The sequence below is a fragment of the Sorex fumeus genome, unplaced genomic scaffold, assembly GCF_029834395.1.
Source record: "Sorex fumeus unplaced genomic scaffold, SorFum_2.1 ptg000231l, whole genome shotgun sequence".
Lineage (NCBI taxonomy): Eukaryota > Metazoa > Chordata > Mammalia > Eulipotyphla > Soricidae > Sorex > Sorex fumeus.
In genome coordinates, this window is record NW_026606288.1 from 1,104,156 (window position 1) to 1,115,896 (window position 11,741).

Genomic DNA, 11,741 nt, shown 5'->3' on the forward strand with positions numbered 1-11,741 from the left:
AACTTTATTTATTTATTTGCTTTTGGGGGGTCACACCCAACGATGCAGAGGGGTCGCTCCTGGCTCTGCACTCAGGAATTACCCCTGGCAGTGCTCAGGGGACCATAGGGGATGCAGGTCAACCGTGTGCAAGTTAAACGCCTTACCTGCTGTGCTGTCGCTCCAGTCCCCCAACTTTATTTTATTTTATTTTTTGCTTTTTGGGTCACACCCAACTTTAATTTGAATTTCAGGTCCAACAGATCATGGCTTTGCCATAAGATGTGATCTGAGCTATGTATCCACTTGGGTAGGTCCTCAGTTTCCCTCTCGGTGAAATGGATGGCTGTGTGTGTGTGTGTGTTTTATCCCGTTTCTCAGGACTAAGAGGTTTCTCACAGGGTTTCCCCATTCCCAGCCCCAAGAGGCAGAAGAGTTAGTGACAGCCTCCCCTTCTCCCACCCGCCCTCCGCTTTCTTCTGCTGGTATTGTGCTTTCAGAGATGGAGAGAAAAGACCAGCAAAAAAAAAAAAAAGTAGGACTGGAGACAATACAGCAGAAAGGGTATATGCACATTCGATCCCAGAATCCCATATGATTTCCCCTGAGCACCATCACCAGGAGTAATTCCTGAGCACTGCCGGGTGGGACCCCCCCAAAAAAAAAACAAAAATTAAAATTAAAAAAACAGAGAGAAATGCAGATGGAAATTCTCATGAACGTTTGCAAGTAAGTATCAAGCATACACAGAGCCCTCTCTGCCCCTATCCCACCCCTATGTCCACACCCTGAGAATGACAGAGCTCTATAAATACGCAGGGATTGGCTAGTCCGGAACAGACAGGAAGATCTGCAGGGGCAAACACTTTCAGCGCCACAGCAGGATTCAAATAGAGGCAACGTCCCTCTAGATATTCTCCGTCACAGCTTTTCCTGCACAGCTGGAGATCAAACCAGCCTTGACTTCCTGCCCTACCCTCCACGAGAGCATCCAAGGACCACTGTAGAGTCAGCAGGAGACCAAACGGACAAATGTTTGTTTATTGAATCCCTACCCAGGAGTTCAGGATGCAGAAGAGAGTCCCACATCCAGTGGGGAAGGTTCTCATCTGGGAGAGGAAGGAAAATACGAATAGGTTGGACCCAGGTGACAACGCAGGCAGGGGAAGAGAGAAGGGAAAGGGGTGAGGGGGGTCCCCAGCCCCTGCACTGGGGAAGGATGTTGCTCTCCTCTTCTTCCCCAGGAAGAAACAGGAGCCTCGAGGCATCCTGAGGGGGCGGGGTCAGGTGGGCGGTGAGATGCAGGTGGGCGGTGAGATGCATTGGGGGGAGGGGGCGCCTGGCATCTTGGCCCCTAGAGCCGCTTCTTCCGCCTGCCCCGCAGGTACGTCTGGCGGTAGAAGTTGAGGAAAAGGACGATGAGGCTGAGGGAGTAGAGGAGGACGGCGAGGTTGAACCCATCCGGGAAGGAGCACTCGGCGAAGAGGTTGTAGGAGGCGTGAGCGGCGATGGCCACAAACTGGCCCTGGGGAGAGCAAGAAAGAGTGAGAGACGGGAGCACCAGAGAGCCGGCAGCTCCTCCAGGTCCCTCCAGTTTGGGGGGGGCACAAGGGGGTCTTCTCAAGCAGTGCACTTGGAGTGGGGGCATTCTGGGCCAACCAGGTGAGGGACTCGGTGTCAGGGACCATCAGAGCCAACCGTTTGGGGTTCAGAAGTATCCAGGGCATCACCTGTTGATGTTGGGGGCGGGGGCTCCTACAGCAAGTGGCACTGGGGATCAAACCCAGGACCCTGTACTACTACCATTCTATCTTCCTTCTCTTTTTTCCTTTGTTGGCCTTTTGGGTCACACCCGGTGATGCACAGGGGTTACTCCAGGCTCATGCACTCAGGGATTACTCCTGGTGGTGCTCGGGGGACAGTATGGGATGCTGGGAATCGAACCCGGGTCGGCCACGTGCAAGGCCAATGCTCTACTCGCTGTACTATCTCTCCAGTCTCATCTCCCTTGTCTTAATCACTGTCGGCCAGCAGGGGGCAGGTTCCCATCCCTTTGGAAAAGTTCAATAAAGGGGCTGGAGCGACAGCACAGTGAGTTTGCCTTGCACGTGGCCGACCCGGGTTCTATTCCCAGCATCCCATAGGGTCCCCCAAGCACCACCAGGAGTAACCCCTGAGCATCGCTGGTGTGACCCAAACAGAAAAAAAAAAGTTTAATAAAGAAAGAGATCCCCTCTCGGAGAGCCCGGCAAGCTACCGAGAGTATCTCGCCCACATGGCAGAGCCTGGCAAGCTCCCCGTAACGTATTCGATATGCCAAACACAGTAACAACAAAGTCTCCAATGGAGACGTTACTGGGCCCGCTCGAGCAAATCGATGATCAACGGGAGGGCCTTTACTTTTAAAGAAAGAGATCTAGGAAGAGGTGACTGTTTCTGTTCCTCAACCCACCTTCCCCTCACAGTGACACGCTCCAGCCACCCTGAGCCTCACAATAAATACTCAGAAGGCTGCCATTGTCTTTAGAGACAGGGTCCTCCCCCCCCTACCCCCCGCCCAGACAAGAAGACGGATAGACACTGGGAACTACGTCTGTGAGCGCAGACTCACAGGAAAAAGTGCGTCTAAGCTGTGATACCGAGAGCCCCCAGGTCTCAGCTACCGAGTTCCCCAGGGTGGGGTGCAGGACTGGGTGGAGAAGGGGGTTGTTGGAGCGATAGCACAGCAAGTAGGGTGTTTGCCTTGCACGCAGCTAACCCGGGTTCGATTCCCAGCATCCCATATGGTCCCCCGAGCACCGCCAGGAGTAATTCCTGAGTGCAGAGCCAGGAGTAGCCCCTGTGCATCACTGGGTGTGACCCAAAAAGCAAAAAGAAAAAAAAAAAGGACTAGGGAAGGGGAGGGAGCGAGTTGTTGGCAAGGGGGGTGGGGGGGGCAGCTCACTTCCCACAGCGAGTGGCCGGTGTGAAGGGTGCACCCTGGGGTACCCTCAAGGCCACTGGGTCTCCTCACCAGCTGCAGGATGGTGAGGTGCCGTTTCCACCACAGGTAGGGTCGTGCGCGGGGCCCCAGACTGGCCAGGCCATAGTACAGGTACATGAAGACGTGGACCAGAGAGTTCAGCATCCCCACGAAGAAAGCTGCAGTCAGGGCCGGCAGAGGAGAGAAGACGGATTACGAACTGGATTAAGGAGTCGCTGGGCTCTGCCTCACCCCCCCACCCCCACCCCCTTGCCTCTTTCTGCCCTCCCGGCTGCCAAGCACATATCAGCACATATCAGTCAACTGTAGCACTGTCGAATTGTCCTCCCGTTGTTCATCGATTTGCTCAAGCGGGCACCAGTAACGTCTCCATGGTGAGACTTCTTATTACTGTTTTTGGCATATCGAATATGCCAAAGGGAGCTTGCTTGCCAGGCTTTGCAAGAGGGCGGGATACTCTCGGTAGCTTGCCAGGCTCTCCGAAAGGGGAGGAAAAATCGAACCTGGGTTGACCACATGCAAGGCAAACGCCCTACCCGCTGTGCTATCTCTCCAGCCCACACTGAGGAGAAAATTCCCAGGAAAGTTGGGTTGGCAGGAGTCAGGCCAGAGCATCCCTGGCCCGGGCAGGCGCTATCCGCCTCCCTCTTGGGTCTCTGAGCTGATGGTTCTTGGTCCTGTGTGTCTCTGGCGGCCTCCCCTGCCCCCTGCACCGGGGAGGGGGGGTTGGGAGCCCAGAGGAATAAGGGGCACAAACCAGGAGTTGAGGCCACTCTGGGGGCTAGCTAGGAAGAGGGAATGAGAGGGGAGGGAGGGTTGCCCAGGCCTGGCTGCCTGGTTGCCTACCTTGACCCCCTGGTACGTACTTGACCCCGGCCCACCAGTTCAGGAGCATGGTCCCGTGGTGGTAGACATGCAGAAACGTGAGTTGCTCCTGCTTCTTACGCAGGACAAGAAAGACCTGCAGGGGAAGGAAAATGGTGTTTGTCGGGGAGTAGACTCTTCTGAAATCTCAACAGTCTCTTTTTTTTTCCTTTTAATTTTTTATTTTTAAATGAATCACTGTGAGATGCAGTTACAGACTTACAAAGACGTTCGCGCTTACGTTTCCGTCATACAATGATCGAGTACCCATCCCTCCACCAGTGCCCATTCTCCACCACCAATGGTCCCTCCCACCACCCCCACCCCATGCCCCCCACCCCACCTCGCCTCTGTGGCAGGGCATTCCCTTTCGCTCTCTCTCTCCTTTTGGGTGTTGTAGTCTGCAAGGCAAGTATTGAGTGGCCATCATGTTTGGTCTATAGTCTACTTTCAGCACACGTCTCCCATCCCAAGTGGGCCCTCCAAGCATCCTTTACTTGGTGGTCCCTTCTCTATCTGAGCTGCCCTTTCCCCGAGCCCTGGCTACCTGACCTGGGGTTCAAAGCCTGTTTCAATGCAGGTACATGGCTGGGGGGGGGGGGGGGCGGTAAGAGGGAAGGGGAGGTGCCACCACAGCTCTGTAAATTTAAAAAAGAAAAAAAAAGCAGAATAGGGGTTGGAGCAATAGCACAGCGGGTAGGGCCTTGCACACGGCCAACCTGGGTTCGATTCCCAGCATCCTATAGGGTCCCCCAAGCATGGCCAGGAATAATTCCTGAGTGCATGAACCAGGAGTAACCCCTATGCATCGCTGGGTGTGACCCAAAAAAGCAAAAAAAAAAAACCCCAAAAAACAAAAAAAAAGCAGAAAAGCAAAGGCACATGCACACGTTGGGGGCTGGAGTGATAGCACAGCAGGTTGGGTGTTTGCCTTGCACATGGCCGATCCGGGTTCGATTCCCAGCATCCCATGTGGTACCCCGAGCACCGCCAGGAGTAATTCCTGAGTGCATGAGCCAGGAGGAACCCCTGTGCATGGCCCGGGGTGACCCAAAAAGAAAAAAAAATCCACATTGCTAGCATACAGTTTTTCATCTTCCCATTTTACAGGTGGGAAAACCGAGGTGCAGGGAGTCACCGCCCCCACCAGGAGGCAGCCCTGGAGGGCTGTGAGCGCAGTCTTGGTTTCTGAGTCTGGTTCTCCCTTCTCTGCCAGCACGTTTGTGCTGACGTCTGCTTCAGGCACAACTGCTGGGCCCAGCCAAGAGGACCACAGTGGGGGTCCCGTCTATACCCCAGTCCCGGCGGGTGGCAAGCACCAGGCCCAAGAGTGCAAGAGACCAGGAGACAACTTACCGTGTCCAGCAACTCCACGGCCTTTGAGAAGAAACACCACCAGCACACGCGCGCCATCTGCTGGCAGGAAAGGAAACTTGCATCAGGCGTGGTGGTCGGGCAGGGCTGGCTGCAGACCATTCCTCTGTGCCCTGTTCCCTGCCTGCCACAAGGTGTCTAGCAAGGACCCAAGGGCGAGCAGGGCGAGGCTCCTGAGGTGATAAGAGAAGCCTGAGCTATGCCATGGAAGGGGCCCACCGGGACCTGCTTGGGAGGTTCTTGTTTGCTGCCCAGTGGATTCTGAGTTGGGTGCATTCTAAGTTGGCACACCCAGAGTGGCCACGAGATTCTACTGCTTGTATAAGCTCCCGGGTCATGCAGACACGGCCAGTGCCTGGATGTGTTTTAGGACCCACTCAGCCGGAGAACTGCCATGACAGGTTCTGAGTGACTTAGGCCTCTTCCAGGAACAAGAAAAGCAGAAAAACCAAATGCTTTTGTCAAAGATTACATCCCCGGCGTGAGATTAGGTCTCCGGAATGTAACTGTCGGGGAGTGAGCTGGATGTTACAGCAGGCCAAAACAATCACTGTCACTGTCCTCCCGTTGTTCATCGATTTGCTCAAATGGGCCCAGTAACGTCTCCATTGGAGACTTTGTTGTTACTGTGCTTGGCATATCGAATACAACACGGGTAGCTTGCCAGGCTCTGCCATGCGGGCAAGATACTCTTGGTAGATACTCGGGCTCTCCAAGAGGGGTGGAGGAATCGAACTCGGTTCGGCTATGTTGGCTGCGTGCAAGGCAAACGCCCTACTGCTGTGCTATCGCTCTAGCTCTCGCGATGCTGGGAATCGAACCCAGGTCAGCTGCGTGCAAGGCAAATGCCCTACCCGCTGTGCTATCACTCCAGCCCACACGGCAGAGCCTGACAAGCCACCCGTGATGTATTCGATATGCCAAACACAGTAACAACAAAATCTCCAATGGAAACATTACTGGGCCCGCTCGAGCAAATCGATGAACAACGGGAGGGCCACTCCAGCCCAGGTAATAGAAATTTGCTGAGTAATGCTTATTTGCCAAAAGTATAAGAACTTGCTGAACCTAGTGCTCGGGGTCCTTGTTGAAACCCGGTGCTCTGGGCAGATACTGGGGACCCCAGCTAGCTGGAACAATAAACCTTGCTATGTGATTGCATTATCAGCTCTGTTCTCTGTCTTTGAGGGGTGGTTGACTCTGGACTCTAACAGATGGTACTTTGAGCATTAAGAATATATCCCAACTGCTCTCTGGTGGCCTGGCTTGCTCAGCTCTGTTTGTTTGTTTGGGTGGGGGGGGGGGGGGCTTCCTAGTGGTTCTCAGGAGGCCTGGAGACTCTTCCTGGTGACTGTCCTCCAACCTGACCAGTGGCTCAAAGCAAGACCCCAAGGATGTGGCATTGCTAGAGTCGTATGGCATTAGGGATTACTGGAAACCCCTGGGGGTCCCCGGGAGCCCTCAGAGTGGGCAGGGATGCTCAGGAGGTGGTGGTGGCGATCCACCCAAGGTCAGCTGCCTGCAAAGAATGTTCCTCAGACCCCATGCTAACTCTTCAGCCCCGCCTCCTGATGGGTTTGTTTGCCAGGAACCCTTTTGTTCTGCTTCCAGTTTGAAACTGAGCTGGAAAGAGTGTCAGGCCCAAGGCGAAGTAAGACCCTGGCATGTATTGTCTAATTTGATCTCTTTCCATTGCGATAGCACAGTGGTAGGGTGTTTGCCTTGCACGCAGCCAACATGGCCGACCCGAGTTCGATTCCTCCGCCCCTTTCGGAGAGCCCGGCAAGCTACCGAGAGTATCTCGCTCGCCCGCACGGCAGAGCCTGGCAAGCTCCCCGTGACGCATTCGATGTGCCAAACACAGTAACAACAAAGTCTCCAATGGAGACGTTACTGGGCCTGCTCGAGCAAATCGACGATCAACGGGAGGGCCTTTCCATTGCATCTATTTCCACCACCCCCCATAAAGTAGGTATTAGCATGCCCATTGGAAAGCAAAGAACACAGAGGCCCACCCAAAAGACAGAAGCAACCCAGGCTGACCCAGCAGAGCTGAAGCTCATATAGGCCTCACGAGCCTATGCCTGACCAACTGCTCCCAAAAGAACATTCGATAATGTGCCCTGCTGTAAGCGTTGGTGGTTCTGGAAGTGCATGTTATCAACCCTCTCTGTGCAGGCTGAACATTTCCGCTTCCGGTCGTACCCTCATGCTGAGCTCATTCTGGCTGTAGTCCACTGGCTGGCAGAAGTAGCTGTAGTCGGCCAGGAGGGAGACGGTCAGAAACTGGCAGGGAAGGACAAAGGAAAGAGTCAGTCAGGCGCCCTGCTCCAACGGCAGGGACACCCCCTTCTCTAGTTCCATTCTGGACGCCATCATCCTCCCCAGCACCCTGATGCTTGGTCCTTGGTAACCCTATTGGCTCCATGAGGCGGCCAGATCCAAGAGGGGTCTCTGTATTCATGCTCAAGCCCAGTGATGTGTGATAGGGTCACTGCAGGTCACACATTCACACTGCGTCCACAGTATGTGAGACTCTAAATTGGGGGTTGAAGCTGTCAATGTTAGCAGGCAGCAACCCCATCTCCTCCCTCCCCCGCTCCACCCCTCGGAGCTCAAAAGGGCCAGCATCCAAGATATAGACAAAGTCAAGCACAAAACGTAAAGTAATAAAATAGGAGACTAACACCCAAGAGTGGCTGAGATTAGTACCAGGAGGTTTGCTCCATGGCTTGGAGGCTAGCCACACGTGCTAGGGGAAAAGGGAGCTCAGATAGAGAAGGGAGCACCAAATAAAGGGTGTTGGGAGGATCCTCCCAGGATGGGAGAAGCATGCTGAGCGTAGACTATAGACCAAACATGATTGCCACTCAATGCCTCTTTTGCAGACCACAACACCCAAAAGGAGAGAGAGAACAAAAGGGAATGCCCTGCCACAGAGGCAGGGTGGGATGGGGGGGGATGGGGGGTGGGAGGGATACTGGGACCCATGGTGGTAGAAAATGGGCACTGGTGGAGGGATGGGTACTTGATCATTGTATAACTGAAACCCAAGCGCAAAAATTTGCAAGTCTACAACCATACCTCATGGTGTGTCACTAATAAAAATTAAAAAAAAAAAAGAATAACCTCACTCTCCAAAAAATAAAAAAGGGGCAGAGGAATTGAACAGACACTTTCCCAAAGACCTGTACGCAGATGGCCCTTAGGCATATGGAAGAGTGCTCATCTGATTATTAAGCAAATGCAAACCTAAATGACGGGAGATCACCTTACAACTGTGAGAAATGGCACCTATCAAAAAGACTGCAGACAATCACTGCTGTGGGCATGTGGGGGAAAAGGAACCACTTTCACTGTTGTCGGGAAAGTTGTCTGGTTTATCCTCTAAGGAAAACGGTATGGTGATGTCTTAAAAAAAACAAATCAGGACTATGGCACTATGCCTTAGAGGTAGACAAAGAGGGGTGGGCGTTGTTTGGGAGGTGGGAGGGAAACTGGAGACATTGGTGGTGGGAAATTACACTGGTGGAGGGACAGGTGTTGGAATACTGTATGAATGAAACCCAATCATGAACAGCTTTGTAATGTTCTATCTCACAATGAAAGTATCACTGTCCTCCCGTTGTTCATCGATTTGCTCGAGCGGGCCCAGTAACGTCTCCACTGGAGACTTTGTTGTTACTGTGTTTGGCATATCGAATACATCACGGGTAGCTTGCCAGGCTCTGCCCTGCGGGCGAGATGCTCTCGGTAGCTTGCCAGGCTCTCCGAGAGGGGCGGAGGAATCGAACTCGGGTCGGCCATGTTGGCTGCGTGCAAGGCAAACGCCCTACCGCTGTGCTATCGCTCCAGCCCATCTCACAATGATTCAATAAAAGTAAAAGTTAATATTAAAAATAAATTAATTAAAATCATCTGACGAGGTGCACTGTAGTACCAAAAAAATATTTTTGCTATCTAGTTAGGAGCATTAGTAGCAAGAACACAAAGAGAAATAATCTGTTTTGTAGAAATACTTTAAACTCGTCTGCTGCCTTACAAATGATATGTTAAGATATTAAATTTGTTATGTTCTTAGAGTTCAACCTGGATATGCAGAAAGTGAGAAATTCTCTAATTTTTTTCCCCTAAGAACCATTTCAAGTAAACTTGAGAATAGGCCTAATCGTACTTGAAGGGTTAATTGGTTTTGCTCATTTTATATTCTGCTGTGACAAGATGGAAAAAATTAAATATAGATTATTTAAAATATTTAAATTAATTAAATCTATTATATTTAATTGCGCTGAAGCAATGGCACAGCAGGTAGGGCTTTTGCCTTGCCCGTGACCGACCCGGGTTTGATCCCCAGCATCCCATTGGGTCCCCCGAGCACCGCCAGGAGTAATTCCTGAGTGCAAAGCCAGGAGTAACCCCTGAGCAACTCTGGTTGTGACCCCAAAAGCAAACAAACAAACAAACACCAATTTGAGCAAAAGAAATGCATGCACATGTTGCCTGAACCCATGTGCTGCTTGTACCCGCGTGGCCGAGAACATGTGATGCCCAGGCACACGTGTCTCACGCATCTCCTCTCTTGAGAGGTTGTACTGGGGCTCTCTCCATCATTGCAGAAGTCCGCCTTCTCTCTTGAGCACATCTCTCTCATCTTCTCTCCCTCCTTCCCCTTCCTAAAAGCCTCCAAATAAAATCTGTTTTTCACTCCACTGCTCCTGAAATTCTTTTCTGTGAGAAAGGACGAGGACCTGAAAGGTCTGGGCAAGGTCTGGGACTGCTGCTCTTTTCCTGCAAAGAGCGATTCCCCGCTCCAGCCTGAATCCACGGCTCTCTGAGGAATCGGGTGATGGGGGATCAAACCCCGTTCCCAGAAGGTCAAGTGGGAGTCAGGTGTGGCTCCTCCTCTCGTGAGGCTGGTGGAACTTGAGACCCCTGTATGTTCCCAGAGGCTCACCCAGAGGCTCATCCCAGAGTCTCTGTTTTTTTTTTTGGGGGGGGGGGTCACACTCGGCGATGCACGGGGGTTACTCCTGGCTCATACACTCAGGAATTACTCCTGGTGGTGCTCAGGGGACCATATGGGATGCCGGGAATCAAACCTGGGTCGGTTGGTCATGTGCAAGGCAAATGTCCTACCTGCTGTACCATTGCTCCTGCCTCTTCATCATTCTAGCCACTTTCCCCCCTCCTGTGTCAAGGATTAAATTTAGGGTCTCATTCATAGCAAGCGCACTATTATGATTTTAGACCCCTAATCTCTTAGGTTTTTTTTCTTTTGGGGTTACACTCGGCGATGCACAGGGGTTACTCCTGGCTCTGCACTCAGGAATTACTCCTGGCGGTGCTCAGGGACCATATGGGATGTTGGGAATTGACCCCAGGTTGACCACGTGCAAGGCAAACGCCCTCCCTGCTGTGCTATCGCTCCAGCCCCTCATCCCAGACTCTTTCACCCTAGTCTTCCCAGCTGGCCAGGGGCTGACAGAGGCAGATTGGGAGAAAGTGACCATCTCTCCACCTCATATAAGCCATCAGTGGAGGGCCACTGGCCCCTCAGAAATCCATCCCTTGAAGGAAAGAGACCCTCTGCTCTATGGGGGGTTCCCTCCTTACCTGGTAGAAAATGTACCCCGAAAGAAGCACCAGCCCCAGGTTGTAGGTAGCCAGGGCTCCGGTCAGTTCTAGTGGTGGCCGCTGGCTCATGGCACGTGGACCCACCAGCACCAGGAGAAGGTAGAGGAGCAGGAGCAAGATGACTGGGAGTGGGGAGTACACCAGGATCCAGGCATCCGTCCGTGGGTCTGGACAAGTAAAGATGAGCTGAGGCAGCCCGTGACCCCCAGATACCTGCCCCCAGACCCCGTGGTCTGCCTCGCCAAAAGGCCTTCGGCTGGGGCGGGCTCTGTCTCCTACCTCCGCTTTCCAGGACCCAGGTGTAATGGTCCCAGAGCGTTTCCAGGGCACCAGGCATGGCGAGCATCTGCAAGAGAAGCGAGTTAGTGTCTCATCTCCCTGCCACCCCTACCTTCCCCCAATTGCTCTCTTCCAGGGCCATGCACGGGCCTCACTCCTTGTCCCCGACAACCTACTGTCCCTGGCCTGGGCTTGGACAGTCACCCCTTGAGTGTCTTTGCGGGCTGGCACTTGGTTCCATTCCTCACCCCACAATGTCACTGAATGTGTGCTGTCCACTCTCTGCAGGGCTGTGTGTGGCTAGTCCTTCTTGCAGGACTCCGTGTGGCGATTGTTTGTTAGGGTCCAGGCTCTCCCGCGGGGCTCCTGCTCCCCAGGGGTGGGGTCTTTGCACCCCTGTGCTCTCTATAAATCACTCCCCACTTCCTGGGCTTCACGGCCTCCCACACCTGCCCTCATCCCTCCAGCCCCTCACTCACTGGTTCTTCTGGGCTCCGGGGTGAGGTTTCTGCTGGGCTGTCCAGGCTGCTGTTGGCACTGATCCACAGCTCCTTCCTCTCAGGGGTGTCTGTGTGTGTGTATGTGTTGTGCAGGATGGGACCCCCCGCTCCCAGCAGAAGGGGGTCTG

General features: G+C 53.3%; 1 protein-coding gene across 1 annotated transcript; it reads right to left on the reverse strand.

The window, feature by feature from the left end:
• Positions 1 to 1,320: 1,320 nt before the first annotated feature.
• Positions 1,321 to 11,171, reverse strand: LOC130017893 (elongation of very long chain fatty acids protein 4-like). The gene is made up of 7 exons (XM_056108661.1): positions 11,114 to 11,171; positions 10,814 to 11,001; positions 7,406 to 7,486; positions 5,183 to 5,239; positions 3,809 to 3,923; positions 2,993 to 3,120; positions 1,321 to 1,504 (listed from the first exon to the last, which is right to left on the reverse strand). Exons 1-7 carry the CDS (start codon positions 11,169 to 11,171, stop codon positions 1,334 to 1,336), a joined length of 798 nt encoding a protein of 265 aa, XP_055964636.1. The 3' UTR covers positions 1,321 to 1,333.
• Between the last annotated feature and the right edge of the window lie 570 nt (positions 11,172 to 11,741).